Source organism: Notamacropus eugenii, chromosome 1 (genome assembly GCF_028372415.1).
Source record: "Notamacropus eugenii isolate mMacEug1 chromosome 1, mMacEug1.pri_v2, whole genome shotgun sequence".
Classification (NCBI taxonomy): domain Eukaryota; kingdom Metazoa; phylum Chordata; class Mammalia; order Diprotodontia; family Macropodidae; genus Notamacropus; species Notamacropus eugenii.
Window position 1 is genome coordinate 280,155,876 of NC_092872.1, and position 16,424 is coordinate 280,172,299.

The window sequence follows — 16,424 nt, forward strand, 5'->3', positions numbered from 1 at the left end:
AAATATGACCTCGTTGCCACCTTGAATTTCATTATGAACAAAACTAGCCAGGAGCAACTGTATTATGTGGGCCATGCCCAGGGCACCACCATTGGTAAGTGTAGATTGATGGGCATCAATCAAGTCAACAAGAAGGAATTAAGCACCTACTATGTGTTAGAAACTATGCTGAGTACTGGGGAAGTAGATTCTAAAGATGTGGATGAAAGACAGTGAGGAGATCGGGATGATGCCACACTTATAAACCTAGGGGACTGGTTGTAAGGATGGTGGTACCTTCAATGGAAATGGGAAGTCTGGGAAAGGGTTTGGGTGGAAAGGTAATGAGATTGATTGTGGACACATTGAGTTGGAGATGCTGCAGGACAGCCAATTAAAAAGGTATGTCGGGCAGCCAGGGATAGGGAACTGAAGCTCAGGGTGGAGTCATGAGGGCTTTGTTACAAGTTGCAGAAATTTAGGAATCATCTATCTCAAGATGATAATTAAATCTCATGAAGCCATGAAGACAGGATTGAGAGAGAATAGGAGGAGGCCAAGTATAGAGGCTTTCAGAATACCCACAATTCTAGGGTGAGATAGGGATGGTGACCTGGAAAGAACATGGAGGAGGAGAAGCCAGACAGGAAACAGGGGAACCAGGAGATGGCATCTAGGAATAAAGTGTAACAGAGATCAAGAAGGCCAAGTCTGCACAAAAGACCCAGATCTGCCAAATAAGAGGACATGAGTACATCAGAGAGAACAATTTTGGCTGATTTGGTAGATGATAAGCCAGGCTGCAAAGAGCAGAAGAGACGATGAGGTCAGACCACTTTTTTTCTAGGAGTTTGCCTGAGAAAGGAAGGGGAGACATACAGGAAAGTAATTTTACTTTCTCTACTTCAAGTTGTTTTTTTTAAGGATTGGGGACCTCTGGGCATGGTTCTTGATCTCAGTCTTAAAGAGTAAATGTGAAGATTCTTGGCTCAACTAGGTTCTGTCCTTGACCTGTAATTGGCTGAATCAAAATAAAGGAGACAGGTATAGAATTCAGTTCCTGGAGTCAGATTCCTTGTAAGGAAATGAATAAGCCAGAAAGGGTCCAGAGGAAGAAGTCAGACCAGGCCACATGAGGAGATGGAACTTAGGTAGTTCCATCTGGAGAAAAGAGGACAGGGGGGAGGGAGGAGGAGTCATGATAGCTGCTTTCAAGTATTTGGAGACCTGTTCTGTGGAAGGACAGGAAGGAAATCCTGAGATGAGACTTGTTTTATTTGGCTCTTGGACAGCTAAGTGGCTCCACAGTAGATAAAGTGCCAGGCCTGGGGTCAGAAAGATTCACCTTCCTCAGTTCAAATCCATCCTCAGCTGCTTGCTAGCTGTGTGACCCTGGGCAAGTCACTTAACCCTGTTTGCCTTAGTTTTCCTCATCTGTAAAATGATCTGGAGAAGAGAATGCAAACCAATCCAATATCTTTGCCAAAAAAACACCAAATGGGGTCATGAAGAGTCAGACAACACTGAGAAAAGACTGAACGATAACAAGCTGGCACAAATAGAACTAATTCAAGGATGTTGCAAGGAAGCACATTTTAGCTTGATATAATTATAAATTTCTAAACACTGAGAGTGATTCCAGAGGGGAGGGAGTCTCTAGCCCCAGGCTGGATAACCATTTGCTAGCCAAGTGATACAGTGTATTGAATATTGGATCTGGAATTAGGTAGGCCTAAGTTTAAATCCTGCCTCAGGAACTTACTAGCTGTGTAGCCCTGGACAATTAATTTTACCTCTGTTTGCCTCAGTTTCCTGATCTGTAAAAGGGGATCTGCCATTTAGCATCTACTACAATTGTGTAAGGATTAAATAAGATAACATATATGTGAAGGGTTTTGCCAATGGTAAAGTTCTCTTATTCATCAAGTATGCTATCAATGAAATTCTTATTCAAATAAAAGTTAGGTGAGGGGGCTTTTGAGGCCCCTTCCAGCTCCAAGGTGCCCTTGGTGCCATGTTGAGGCAACCCATTCTTTACCATGAAGACTCCCTACTAATTTTGCCTGGTGACAAGGGCTTTGAGAATGCCTCAATATAATTGATGGCATTATAGGTATATGCCTGACCCTAAACTATATTTACTCATTTTCTCAATATAGTTTAATCTTGGTTCTAACAGATAAGGCTAATTAAAAACTGAGAAGTACCCTTAACTAGAAAGAAGAGATTCCTGAATGTCCCTCTCAGAGCTACATTTTGCCTTTATGTCCACACAACAGGAGAAAGACTGCACCATCGAAGCTTGGTCCAACTCACCAGTGTCCAACATCTGTCCCAAATCAGGCTAGTAAAGGTGCACAATTCCAGGTGACTCAGTAGTCACTGCATCAAAGTCATGAGGAACTGTGACCCCATAGGTCACTAGACAAACACTTCTTCCATCATCCTTCTCCCCATGGAGATCATCTAAGAGTAAAATGGTTGATCCTAGCATTTCTTTCTACTCATTCATATCAATAGCTATGGCTCTGCCTTTTTGTAGTTATGACCCAGGACTAGTTATTTTCCTTTTAGGGGCCTCAGTTTCCTTATGTGAGTTCCAAGTTTAACCCCAGCTCCAAATCCCATGGTAGATTGAACAGAGCACTACACCTAGAGCCAGGAAGACTCCTCTCCCTGAGTTCAAATCTGACCTCAGACACTTATTAGCTGTGTGGTCTTGGGCAAGTCACTTAATCCTGCTTGCCTCAGTTTCCTCATTTGTAAGATGAGCTGGAGAAGGAAATGGCCAGTCTCCTTGCCAAGAAAACACCAAATGGAGTCACAAAGAGTCAGAAAAGACTAAAAACAACAACTCCTACCCTGGGATTCTTATTCCTACTACTCTTGGTTTCATCCTCTGTGGGTTCAAGATGATTGGAAAAGAACTATCATTAATCAATCACTTACTCTCATCCAGCTTTTGCAGCATTCTCCACCAATCCAAAGCTGGCTGAGAGGATCAAGATTTTTTTTGCCTTGGCTCCAATGGTCTCAGTACAACACAGCAGGGGCCCCCTAAAGACCCTGATGTCCATCCCTACATTCTTACTCAAGGTAAGTGAATCCTGGAACTTGTCAACAATAGACCAAATAATAACCTTAATTGACATCATTTAGGGCACAGGGAAGGGTCTCAGGATAATGTCATAAGTAGTAGATTTCATTAGTAGCAGATTTCATATCCCATAACACCAGCAGCTTCTTACAAGGGTCCTTTGTTCCAATTTTCCTCACCAGTGTCATAGGAACATTCATTTGAAACTGGATTTAGAATTTTAGAATTCAATTAGTCCAATCTCTCTCTCTCTCTCTCTCTCTCTCTCTCTCTCTCTCTCTCTCTCTCCTCCCTCTTTCCTTTCCTCCTTCCCTCCCCCTTTCTCTCCCTTTTTCTGGTTCACTCTCCATCTGTCTCATAAATACACACACATACACACACAGATGCATGGGTATATGTGCATATGTTTTTGTATAAGCTTCATTTCTAAACCTATCTATCCCCCAGCCAGTCTACTCCTGTGGTCCACAAGAAAAGGGAGGAGGCTCATTTTTTCATCTCCTCTCCAGGTCTGAGCTTGGTTATTATGACATAATGTTAAGTTTTCTGATATTCTTCCCATGTACACTGTTGCGGTCAGTCATTATGTACTTTGTTTTCCTGGTTCTTCTTGCTTTATTCTGTATCAGTTCATAGTGATCTTCTTGTACTTCTCTGAATTCTCCACATTCTCCACATTCATCATGTCTTATGGCCTAGTCATATTCTACTACATGCTCATACCACAGTTTGTTGTTATAAACATCTTGTTTTTAACTTCATTTTCCAAATGAAGAAACTGAGGCCTAAAGAGATGAGGGGACTGGACTAGGATCATAGAACTTGTAAGGAGCACTGTTAGGATTGGAGCCCAGATCCTCCTGTTTCATTCCAGTTCTTTCCAGGGCACAAGGCTTACCTCTTATGAGCAAAGTCAGAACTCTTTCCATTGTTACAAATGAAGGTAGTACTGGGATATAATTTATCCAAGGTCAGAATCCTAGAAATGCTTTCATTTTAAGGCCCTGTTCCTTTTTTTGTGCTTTTAATTATTATTTTTTTAAATTAAGCATTTGTTGTTTGAACCTCCCACTCACCTCTCTCAATGAAAAAGAAAACTACTTCTATCTAATATGTGCCATGTGACTTTTGGTCCTGCAAGCTTCCTGCCAGAAGCACAGTAGGGTTGGAGGCAGCTGAGGGAACCTGCACAGACACTTGGCAGAAGCAGCAATAATTTCACCCCTTCCTTAATTCCACACCCACCCTAGACACTCTCAGGACAGAGATTCTTCCATACCCTGTTCACAAGGAAGTTCTGAAGCCAAATGACTGCCAAGACAAGCAAAGGATCTTTTTGCCTCTATACTCCAGTCCCAGCTTCCATTTCTATCACATCCTTATGGCTTGCAAAACGCTTTCCTCACCACCACCTAGAAGAGAGCTGGTACAAGTATATTTATTTATTCTCATCTTCATTTCAGAGGCACTTGAGCAAGATGACCCAGCTGATAAGTGAGCCACTCACCTGATTCCAACCCAAGTGTTCCTCTGATAACAAAGCTAGTGACCTTTTCACAACACCCTTGGGCTTCATAAATGTGAGATGTGGTAACTCAGCAGCCTTCTGTGGGTCTCATTGTTTTCAGCTACTGTAGTAACCATTGGAATTTTGGTGATCTGTGACCTACCATCCCCAGGCTCTGGGCTTACACGAACCTAGGCCAGTTTTGGAGGTGGCCTCTCTGAATCATTTCCCCTTGATTTACTTTACCCTTCACTCAAGATTACCTCAGCGAACCTCAGAATGTAGAATTGTGTATCATGAGAATTGTGTCAACTTTCACTGATATGAGTAAACAGTATCACAGTTCCTATGCAAATATCCAAGGTATCAATCCAAGGTATGGCAATCCCTTCATTTCTTCTTCCCCCCACCTCCAAATAAAATGAAAAAAATTACCATGAAGATTGAACATAGACAATAGAAGATCAACATGGAGTCACCTTCCACTTGGGTAAATACTACCTCTGATTGGGAACCAATGCAATCACCTAGACCCTTGCCTGCCCTTTGTGGTTTTGCCCTTCCCCTTGCAAGGAAAATGGACTTTGTAATGCTGGAGACAACTTGAGATAGTCTGGAGTTGCACATTCATCCCCCGAACCCAGTTAAAGAGTCTCTAGCCTCATGGCACTGCCCATAATACATGGAATCTCTCCAAGAAGGAAAGAAATTTGTGGTTTCTAGTGAGGCGATGTCATAACATTCAGTTAAATCCTTTCTTCTTCCCAGGAACTCATACTATGCTATCTGAGTTACCCTCAGCAGGGAAACACATTTGGGATGGCTAGAAAGACACCTCCCTTTGGAAAGCTCTGATCATCATAGTGATTTTGTATATATTTATAATTGTTTCCTTATATTTTTCCTCTTTGTAACTTCTCTGCATTTCTCCTAGATTTCCCCTCTAAGACCAAGCAGAGCCAGTGTAATTCTTCCTTCAGACACTAGGAGACACCTTTCATGCCCCACCCAGGACTTCTCCAAGTTAAATATCGCCATTTCTTTCAACCAAGAACTGATGTGTGGCATGATTTTGATGTTCTCCAGTCTAACTGCCCCATCTTTGACTGATTTCCTCCGGAAAGATAGAGCTCCAAACTGGATAGAACATCCTAGATGTTTTCCAACAAGACATAAGTTAAGCTGTCCAAAAGATAAATGGGGCTGACAGGGGAGTTCCTAGGTTCCCCTACACTGGGAATCTCTGATGCAAAGCTTGATGTGTTAAGGCTGATTCTGGCTCAGATACATGTTGGGTTTTGAGAGCCCTTAAGCCTCCTTCTAACTTTGAGATTCTTTGATCTTTTGTCTATGGTTTTTGTTCATGTCTTGACTTCTCGTTCACTTACCCTGGGACCTGGTATGCAACATGATTTAAGCGTGCTTGACTCAGTATGATTTATGCACTATTCTAATCCCCTGGTATCTGCCTAGTATTCTGGAACAATTTTGGGGAGGCAGTGCTTCCCCTGGAATAACTTAGTTTTGTGATATTCCTCCTCACCCTGACTTGCTCTCAAAGGGCCAGAGATAGTCATATGTACGCATTTTAGCTGACTGGACAACATTTATTTCAAGCTGAAATTAAGGATTCATGATTGATCCCTGGGTTGAAATACAGCTCTAGTTCTAAGTAGTTCTTCTGCAAGGAGGATGGAGTGGGGTGAGGTGAGGGTGGAATGAGGTGACTTCTTCATTCATTCTCTATCGGGGATGGTACCTGAAAGACTTGGTTCAATTCTTTCCTCTTCACCCAACTATATTCATAGTCCATGGTCATCAGTCATCAGAGCACTAGATAAAACTGAAATAATATGGACAGCCTCAGTTTCCATGTATATAAAATGAGAGGGTTGGACTAGATGGCCTCTAAGTTCACTTCCAGGTCAGGAAAGGACTTTTACTCTTCTAGCATTCAGTTCCTTCATCATCATGTGGCTTGTTCTTTTGGTCTCATTCTGGGCCTTGACTTTTGTTCTTGAGGTATTACTTTTAGAGTCACCTGCAACTCAGTTCTCTAAGTACCAGAAGTACTGGGACTAATCTGTATTTTATGGCACTCAGCCCCAGATGACATTGTTATATAATGTTTCTGATCTGGACAAAGAACCATGTTTTCTGGGCATCAGTTTCCTCCTGAGTCAAATGAAGAGACTGGACTAAGGGATCATTAAGGTTTGTCTTAGGTTTAGAACTGTAATCACATGATTTTATAAGTTGCACCCTGGTCTATTACTGACTACCTGTGAGATGTTGGACAATTTCCTTATCCTCTCTGGTCCTCAGTTTCCTTATGTGGAAAAAGAAGAGTTCGGTCTCAAGGTCCCTTCCAGCTCAATATCTACTGAGCTACTCTGATTACTTTTCAAAGTCACTACAAGGAGAGAGGGCACTTGGAAATAGATGCCAAGAAGAAACAGAATGAAAGGGTAAAGAGAGCAGTGACCTGAACATGTCTTACTTAACCATTTTCATCTTTCCCATCTCAGCAGAGGGTAGTTCAGGACAGCTGCACTTGAGGGATGCTACAGTCCCAATGTTTTTTGTTTTGTTGTGTTTCATTTCACTTTCCCAGGTTATCTTTGGTACAAAGGAGTTGTTCCCAAAGTCTGCCTTCAATCAGTTCCTTAGCAGCCAAGTGTGCAACAGCAAAGGGTTCAATTTTCTCTGTACAGACTTTCTCTTCCGTGTATATGGATATGATCGGGAAAACATTAACATGGTAGGTGTCTACTCCTTCTCCCTGACAACAGAGAGGAGCTCTCCTGCTCTCCTTCTCATCTTTCTTAATATAATTGTTATTTTTTATTTTATTTATAGAACCCTACTAAGATGCAGTGTGGTACAATGAACAGATACTAGACTCAGAGTCAGGAGATCCTGAGTTCAAATATCGCCTCTGATATTTGTGAATTATGAGAGCCTGAGGAAACCATTTAACTATTTAGGTGCTTCCAGACACCATTTAGGACTTACTAGTGGATATCTGCATTCATGGAGAGAGTTCCCACACTGGAAGTATTCAGCACTGACTAAATGAGAAATCTTTCCCAGAATTACTGTCAAGAGTTATTGGGATTCAAGGGATCGAAATAACACAGAGAGAAGAAAGCATACAAGAATTTAAAATTCAGAACAATGACACATGGTCATGGGATTTTAGAGACTATTCTCAGTGTGGGAAGTCAGGAGTGGAGCTCAGCAAAGAGATGGATGAATTGTTATAAACATATGTGGATTGGAGAGTCAACTGAGCTTAGGGAGTTGATGAGTTAAACCAGAAGAGTATTGAGGAAGAGTCCCAGGACAAGTCCTGACAGACACCCATGCCTAAGGAACAAAAAACTTGGCTGCTGGAAATAGGACCAAGAATCTGAAATGATCTGTGACAAAGTAGAGAAAGTCTGTAGGAGAGGTGGTCACCAGAGTCAAACACTGGGCAAAGATCAAGGAGGATGAGAACCATGAAAAACCATTGGATTTAGCAATAACAGATCTCTGATCAACTTGGAGAGAGTAGTTTCAGTTGAGTGCTGGAGTCAGAAGCCAGATCACAAGGGGTTGAGAAGTGAGATGGAGGGCACCAGGTAGACCCAATGAAAATGGATAACTTCTTCTAGAACCCAGTCTTTGAACAGGGAGGAGATAAGAAGATGATGCGGTCAATTAAAGTGTTTTTTTTTAAGGATGGAGGAGACAGGTGTGATTTTAAGCAGCAAAGAAGCCAGAGGATAAAAATAGATGAAAGATCACTAAAAGTAACCAAGGCTTGGACTAGATGACTTCTGAGGTCTCTTTTGACTCTCAAATTCTGTGATTTAGTAAAAGAAACAAGCTCCCTGAAAAAGTGAGGGGGTGGAGTCAAGGCTACACATGGAAGGGCCCTCTTTTCCAAAATTAAATGGAAGGAGAAGAGAGTAGGGGATGATGTTGAGGAGGTTTAAGGTATAGTGTTAGGGAGAACAGAGAGATCACAACAGACTGCTTAATTTCTTTTTTCTTGGGTGGTATGGTCAATGTTAACATATGAGTCAGGAATCTCAGCTGATAGGGAGGGGAAGGGTGACATAGATGGTGTGAAGAAGAAAGATAAGGTTTGGAACGGATCCTATGCGAAGTACAATAAACACTATTGGGAAAGAGCAAAAGAAGACTGGCATGAATCAGAGAATTGAAATTAGACAACACAAGGGGATCCTGTCAGCATAGTTGTGTGATTTCCTCCAGCAGATTCATGAGCATGCACACCCCTCTTAATCTCTCAAGTTGGGTTCTTTTAGTTTTGAGGACTCACTTTCTCCATCTGTAAAATAAGGCATTCATATCATAATATGGGTAGAAAGAAAGTTGGATTTGGAATTCGAAGACCTGGGTTGAATCCCAGATATGGGATTAATACCTCTGTGCTACTGAGTACATCATTTTGCCTTGTTCTTCATCTGCAAGATGAAGGGATTGTACTTGATCTAAGGATCCTTCCAGCATTAAATCTGATTGTACAGTCATTCTTTCCTTTTGTGAAAGAAACAGACTCCAAATGCCCTCATGGCTTCCTCTCACTACTAAGAGCATCCCTGAATCTAGAGTATACCAATAGGCATCTACTGAACTTCTCCACACTTGGCAGGGTTCAGTTCATAAATGGGGCAAAGATGGAGAGGGAATCCATTCCAGGCCTTGGGGATAGCCTTGCAAAAGCCTGGAGATAGGAGATAGGAAGGTTGTGTATGGATTTCAGAGGAGTGATCAATATCTCAGAGGGGCTGGCTGACTTTCAGATTGCTAACCTAGCCTACCAGAAGCTATTTCATGTGTGAATGGCATCACAATTCATTTTCCCACAATGGTTTACAGAATTTTTATTCCTACTTCACTCTTTTGTCTACATCCTATTCCTGACTTGGTCCAGCCTCAGAGAAAGTGAAGTGAAGATTTTAAAACTTCATGACTTTTGGCAAGACCTTTTCCCTTTTGTGCCTCAGTATCCTTCTCTGTCAAATGAGGGAGTGGGTGAGGTGATGTGGTAAAAAGTCTCTCCAAACTCTAAGTACTAGAATTGGAGACTGAGAAAACAGAAGAACAAAAATACCATCCATTCAGAGTGGGAATATTTGCCCCAAAGTATCTATATCCCTTCAAGTTCACTTCTTTCCCAAATTGCCCCTTCTTGTAACTAAAAGACAGAGATACAACCTTCTTTCTTTCCCAGAGTCGCTTAGATGTCTATCTGTCCCAGAACCCAGCCAGAACCTCTGTTCAGAACATAGTCCACTGGAGTCAGGTAAGAATCCAAAAATCTTTGTTGGCACCAAGATCACGTACTTGGTCCTTAAGAACTCTTTGTGAAAAGAGGGACACCATTACTGGGGGTGGAAGAGGGGGAGAAGATTCATGTTTGGCAGCATATGAAACCAAATCCATATCATAGCTGCAATCTGTCTCAGCAGCCTGGGGCATCTGGTACTCTCTTTATGGATGTAGAGTAGGTTAATGTTTCACTTTCATATTTTTTCTTTACTATTAGATTCTCCAGGTTGTGAAGGTAGAGTGGAAAGAGCCTTGACTTTAATTCAGAGGACCTCAGTTCATATTTCATTTGGTGCTTACTGATGGAAAAACTGGCAACAAACCATTTGACTCCCCTGGGACTCAGTTTCCTCATGTATAAAATAAGAGGGTTGGGCTAGATAACCTCTGAGTAGCCAGATTTAGGATTTTATAGTTGGTCTGTACTTTTGTTTTTATTTTGAACTTGAAAAGTAAAATAAATACACAACAAGAAAAGAAAACATATTATAAACTTAAACATTGAAACAAAAACAAAATAAGAAAAGAAAAAAAAAACACTGTCACCTGCCCAGCAGAACATTAGAGGGGATTCAAAATATGCAATAAATTTTCATTTCAAGAAGCTTACTTAAGGAATACTCATAGTGATTGTGCTCAGAGCTGTCCATCTTGTCTTTGCTTCCTTGTGAGATTTCTTTTGTTCTCTGCTGAGCACTTTTTACTTTGTTCTTTTTCCCCCTTTCCCCCGTCAAAGAAGGCTACAATTAAGCACTGGTGTGTGTGTGTGTGTGTGTGTGTGTGTGTGTGTGTGTGTATGTGTGTATGTGTGCATGCACACACAGAAACACATATATGCATATATACACACATATATATGTGTATGTGTGCATGCACACACCGAAACATATATATGTATATATATACATACACATATATACATATATATGACTACATACATATAAATAGATGTAAATATCTATAATTATACTCGTACATAGATATATACATTTACATGCATCTGTAAGACTATGAAATAGTAATTTGTCCCCTGTTTCTGTGAGGATGCATAATCTCTTCCTGCACAATTTCAAGTCTTTCCATATTTTTCCAAGTTCACCAACTGATTTTTTCCTATATGATAGCAACATTCTAACCTTATACTGTCTAGTTATTTTAAATAATCTAAGACAATATTGATGAATATGTCTGACATCTGGAGTAGTTTCCTGTTTTTCTCTTTTGATTAAAAGTCTATTTTAGCTTTAACTTTCTGTGAAATCATGTGGCTTTACTTTTACAATCCTATCATACTCAAGTCAACCTCAATCTTTCTCGCAAACTACCCAATTACTAATAACAATCTTAGACATACATTTTACATTCCCTCATATAAAAAGTAAACAGTCTGTCTCTATTGATATGTAGCTTATATTTCTTTTGGCTCTTGTATGTCAAATCTATTTAGTGTTTTTTTGCAAACAAGACCTGAAAGTCTGACAGTTCTATTTTTTTTCAGTCAGGATTATGTGTAATTTTGCCAGGTGTGATATTTTTGGCTGCAACTCCAGGTCTTCTGTTTTTCAATATATAGTGTTTCAAGACCTGCTAGATCTTATGTGACTCCAATTGTGGCACCACCATATTTAAATTGTCTTTTTCTCTTGTTCTTCATGATATTTCATCCTTGATCTGGAAGTTTCAGAATTTGACTATGATATTCCCATAGGTTTTTCTCGTAGGATCTCTTTCTGGTGGTGATTGGTAGATTTTCTGTTTCTACTTTCCCCTCTTGTTCTAATGCTTCAGGATAATTTTCTTTAATTATTTCTTGTATTATTGTATCAAGATTTTTTTTGTTGCAGTTTTCAGGTAGTTCGATTATTCTTATATTCTCTCTTTTCAATCTGTTTTCTAGATCAGTTGTTTTTCAATTGAGAATTTTCACATTCTCTTCTATTTGTTCATTCTTTATATTTTGTTTTATTATTTCTTGATCTTTTATAACTTTGCTGGCTTCCTGCTGTCCAATTCTGATTTTCAAGGACTTATTTTCTTCTTTAAGATTTGGGATCTCCTTTTTCTAATTGGTCTACTTTCTTTTCACAATCTTCTTTTTTTCTTGGATTGTTCTTGGGTTTTTAAATCTTTCTCTCAATCACTCTTATTTGATTTTTAAAATCATTTTGAATTTCTTCTATGAATTATTTTTGGGCAGGTGACTATTTTACACTACTCTTTGGGATAGGAAAGGCTTCCTTTGCTTCAGTCTCCTCTTATGAAGTAGAACCCCAATCTTCTCTATTCTCATAATAACTTTATATAGGATTATTTGGTTGGATTATTTCTCCTTTGCCTGTTTATTTTTTTAATTTGTAGCAGTTTATTTTTTGCAATCACCTCTCATCTTAAGGTATTGGGGGTGGTGCTTCACATCCTCCATCAGTTCTCCCTCTGTCCTGGCACCTAAAACAAGGACTGCAGCCTCTTGTAAGTGCCCACAGTTAGCAGTATCTTTGCCCCACTTCTTCTTCACTCACTGGGCATGTACCGGTTCCTTCTTGCATCTCTGCAGTACATCTGGGTCTGGTATTCCTTGTCCGCAGAGGTTTCTTCCTCTGTTTCAGATGCCCAACTCTCCTCACTGTCCAGGAGGTAAAAGTTCCCATGGCTGGGGCCAAAGGCTGTCTCCCAACCCAAGTAACCCCAGAGCTCACTGCTTGTTGTCTAAGCAGAACTAGACCAGCGGTATTTACTCATTACAAAGACCAAAACTCATCTTAGGATTTTTCTTTGGGTCTTCTCCAATTGTCCCATGAGAACCTCAATTCTGCCCCAACTCTTGTTTATTTTAAACTGCTCTATGTTCATCATCAGGCATTATTTTATCTTGTTTGTGGGGAAAATCCAAAGAGCTTGGAATTTCCTGACCTACTCCATCATCTTAGTAGAATCCTCTCTGGGTCTGTATTTGTTAATAGTGTTCACAGAAAGAATTCCAAAATTTATGAATAAAGTAATTCCTTTTCTTTTAATTTTAGATGCTTCATTCCACAAAGTTCCAAGCTTATGACTGGGGGAATCCAGATCTTAATATGGCACATTTTAACCAGGTAGTTAAATGTGTTTATGATTTGTGAAAGAGCCAATCCCTATGAAGGACATTGGTGACCAAAGCACGTGGAATCCTGACAACTAATACCCCTCCTCTGGTCAATTTCAGACAAATCTCAATGTCTCCATGTCAGAAAGTGGAACCAAGTAATTTCAATATTCTTCAACTGTTTACCACATCATAGCAGTTAAAGCTGAAGGAGACCTTAGATCATCTAATCTTTATCTACAGGGAAACTGAGGTCCAGAGGAGAACAGTGAGTTACCCAAGGTCAGACAGGCAAGGAATTTCATCATAAAAGAGTTGTAAGAGACCTAGGAGCTCAGAAAATTCCAACTCCCTATTTGACAGATAAGGAAATCAAGGCCTAGAGAAAGTTACTTGTTCATAGTCACATGGGTGCTAAGTGATGAGCTGATGTTCAAACCCAGGTCTTCAGTTAGATTCCATCATTTTCCTTATGGCATGGTACCTTTTGATAATAATTACAAAGTTATAACCTACATTTATAAAATACTTTAAAGTTTGCTAAATGCTTTACATTTCATTTGATCCTCACAACTCTCTTGCCAGACAGGTGCCATAATCATTCTTCATTTACAGATGAGAAAACTGAGGCAAGATAACTAAGTGTCTGAGGCAAGATTTGAACATAAGTCCTCCTGCCTCATTGTGTCACTTCATGGGTCAAGTAGGACATGTCACCTGGACAAAAGGTCTTACCAGCCCCATCAGACTTCCTCTGGTCTTTGGGTAATTTCACCGACCAATCAATAGAGGTTATAGTCAGGGAAAGGCAGGAACCCCAGAGAATGGTAAGAGAACTAGATTTCAAGTCAGAAGCCCCAAGTTCATATCCTAGATCCTGTGCTTTATTCATTCATTCATCCATCCACCCAATCTTTCCTCCATTTCTGCACCTGATGGACTCTCATGTAGAAGAGGCCACAGATAAATGTATAACTTATTTCAGTCTTTGGACCTCAATAGGGGGAAAGGAATAAACATTCATCAGAGACTATATTATCTCATGTGATCCTCGCAATAACCCTGTAAGGTAGGTGCTATTATTTTCCTCATTTTACAGTTGAGAAAAAGGAAGCAGTCAGAGGTTAAGTGACTTGCCCTAGGTCACAAAGTTGGTGAGTGTCTGAGGGTATATTTCTGATTCCAGTACCAGAAGTTTATCTACTGTGCCACCAACCTATTTCTAGCATCTCATCCATAACATGGGGGCAACATTTTCACTCCTTATCTTTCAGGGTTGTTTTTAAGAATGTCCTTTGTATACTTTAAAGTGCCATACATTGCATTGCTTAATGGTTTTCTAAGGGGGTAATTGTTTTTTTCTTTTAATTGCACTCAGGTGACCCCTCCTTTGTATGATTTGGGAGCCATCAAGATACCAACAGCCATATGGAGTGGGCAACAAGATTGGTTTGCTTCCCCCAAAGAAGTGGAAAATTTGCTCCCCAAACTTCCCAATATTATATATCACAAGAAGATTCCATACTACAACCACATAGATTTTCTCCTGGGCCTGGATGCACCTCAGGAATTCTTCCATGAAATTCTTTACTTGATAAAGACATACATGAAACATTACAGACCTTGTTGTTTCCTTGTATTTGGTTGGGAGACTGGGAGGCTTCAGGGTTGGAAGAAGGGAGAGATATAGGTGGTCCTCCTGGGCGGGGACATTCCCTTCCCTCCTCACCCTTGTTGGGCAGTGGGAAAGGGAACAAACATTTGTTGATACCCACCATGCACCAGGGACTGTGGTAGGCACTTTTGCAAATATATGTCATTTCAATGGGAAGAGGAAGATATTGATCTAATTTCTGTGGAGTTATCTGTGACCCTGAGGAAGGAGGCAAAAGCCAGTACCTATAGCCAGCAATGGTTAGAAGCTAGCCTGGCTGCAATGAATGCTAGAGCCTAGAAGGAGAGGCAGTGGCTATAATGAATGGGAGTTCAGGATATCCTTATTGGTGGGACAGAAGGAGAGGGGGCCGAGTGGAAAGCTTGGACCTTGGAACAGGGAACCTCAAGAGAATCCTGAGAGCACATGAGTCCAGAGGGAGCCCTGTGTGGAGTTTGTCCTCCAGGGGTCATTAAGGTATGTTGCATGGATAGTATTACACAGGGAGAGACAGAGACAGAAAAACAGAGAGAGACAGACAGAGAAGCAGAGAGACAGGGGGAGGGAAAAAGTAAAGAGGGAGGAGAAAGAGAGGGGAAGAGGGAAAGAGAGAAAGAAGGCAAGGCAATGACACACAGAGAGACAGAAAGAGTATAAACCAGTACAAAACAAACAAACAATCCACTGAGTTATAAGATCAGCTTCTGGCTAGGAAAGAAGCTCTAACTCCAAGCCTAGTTGTGCAAGCTGTCCCACAAAGAAGGCCCAAGTGGCCTCTGAGAAACCTGCCATTTTGGATGAGGGACTGTTGATTTGTCTTCCAAACTAAAAATCTGGTACCATCAATGACTCCTCTCTTTTTCTATCACTGCATCCATGATGAGTTGTTCCTTCAAAGCATTCAAGGTCACATCACATAAAAAACTCATAGAATCAAAAAGGTCATATAGTTTTCCCAGCTATGACTGCAGGATCATTCCTAACCAAAAAAGGGTAGATTGTTGGTGACGGTCAATCATTCAGTTGTGCCCAACTCTGCATGACCCCATGGACATTGTCCGTGGAGTTTTATTCGCAAAGGTACTGAAGTAGTTTGAGGAAAATATCTAGAGTGTTCTACTACGTTTGGGGCTCCACATTTCCAGAAGAAATCCATAAACTGGAGTTGCCAGAGACTTGGCAGTTAGATTGAGGGACATCAAAATCCTGACACACATCAGTCATTGGGTGAAAGAAATGGTGATATAAATATATATCAGGTGATATATATATCACCTGGATAAAACCTGGAGAAGAGAAGTCCTGGAAGACACATGAGAGGTATCTTCCTAGGAAGAGTTATTTTGGCTCTTCTTTGATTCAGGAGAGAAATTAGGAAAAATGCAGAGAAATTACCAAGAAAAAAATATAAGGACTACATATATATATATATGGAAAAAATTTTAGAATGCACACAAAATCACTATGCTCATCGGAGCTTTCCAAAGGAAGATTGTCTTTCTAGCCATCTTAAATGTATTTCCCTGCTGAAGGTACTCAAATAGCATAGTACCATAAAACTGGAGACCCTGTACAAGCTCCTGGGAGGAAGAAAGGATTTAATTGAAATGTTAGAACCTTGTCTCACTAAAAACCACAAGGTCTTCCTGATTCCTGAGTTCAAATCTGGTCTCACATGCTTACTTGCTATGTGAACCTAGGCAAGTCACTTAATTCTGTTTGCCTCTGTTTCCTCATCTGTAAAATGATCTGAAAAATG

At 40.5% G+C, this 16,424-nt stretch overlaps 1 protein-coding gene across 1 annotated transcript in view; it reads left to right on the plus strand.

Annotated features, from left to right (window-relative positions):
* LOC140517141 (lipase member K-like) overlaps positions 1-14,701 on the plus strand; it is a 30,850-nt gene extending 16,149 nt beyond the window's left edge. Inside the window, exons 5-10 of the mRNA XM_072628087.1 lie at positions 48-94; positions 2,939-3,075; positions 7,198-7,344; positions 9,832-9,903; positions 12,950-13,021; positions 14,390-14,701. Of these exons, the coding sequence (XP_072484188.1) occupies positions 48-94; positions 2,939-3,075; positions 7,198-7,344; positions 9,832-9,903; positions 12,950-13,021; positions 14,390-14,701 (787 nt within the window). The remainder of the gene's footprint in view (positions 1-47; positions 95-2,938; positions 3,076-7,197; positions 7,345-9,831; positions 9,904-12,949; positions 13,022-14,389) is intronic.
* The last annotated feature ends 1,723 nt before the right edge of the window (positions 14,702-16,424 follow it).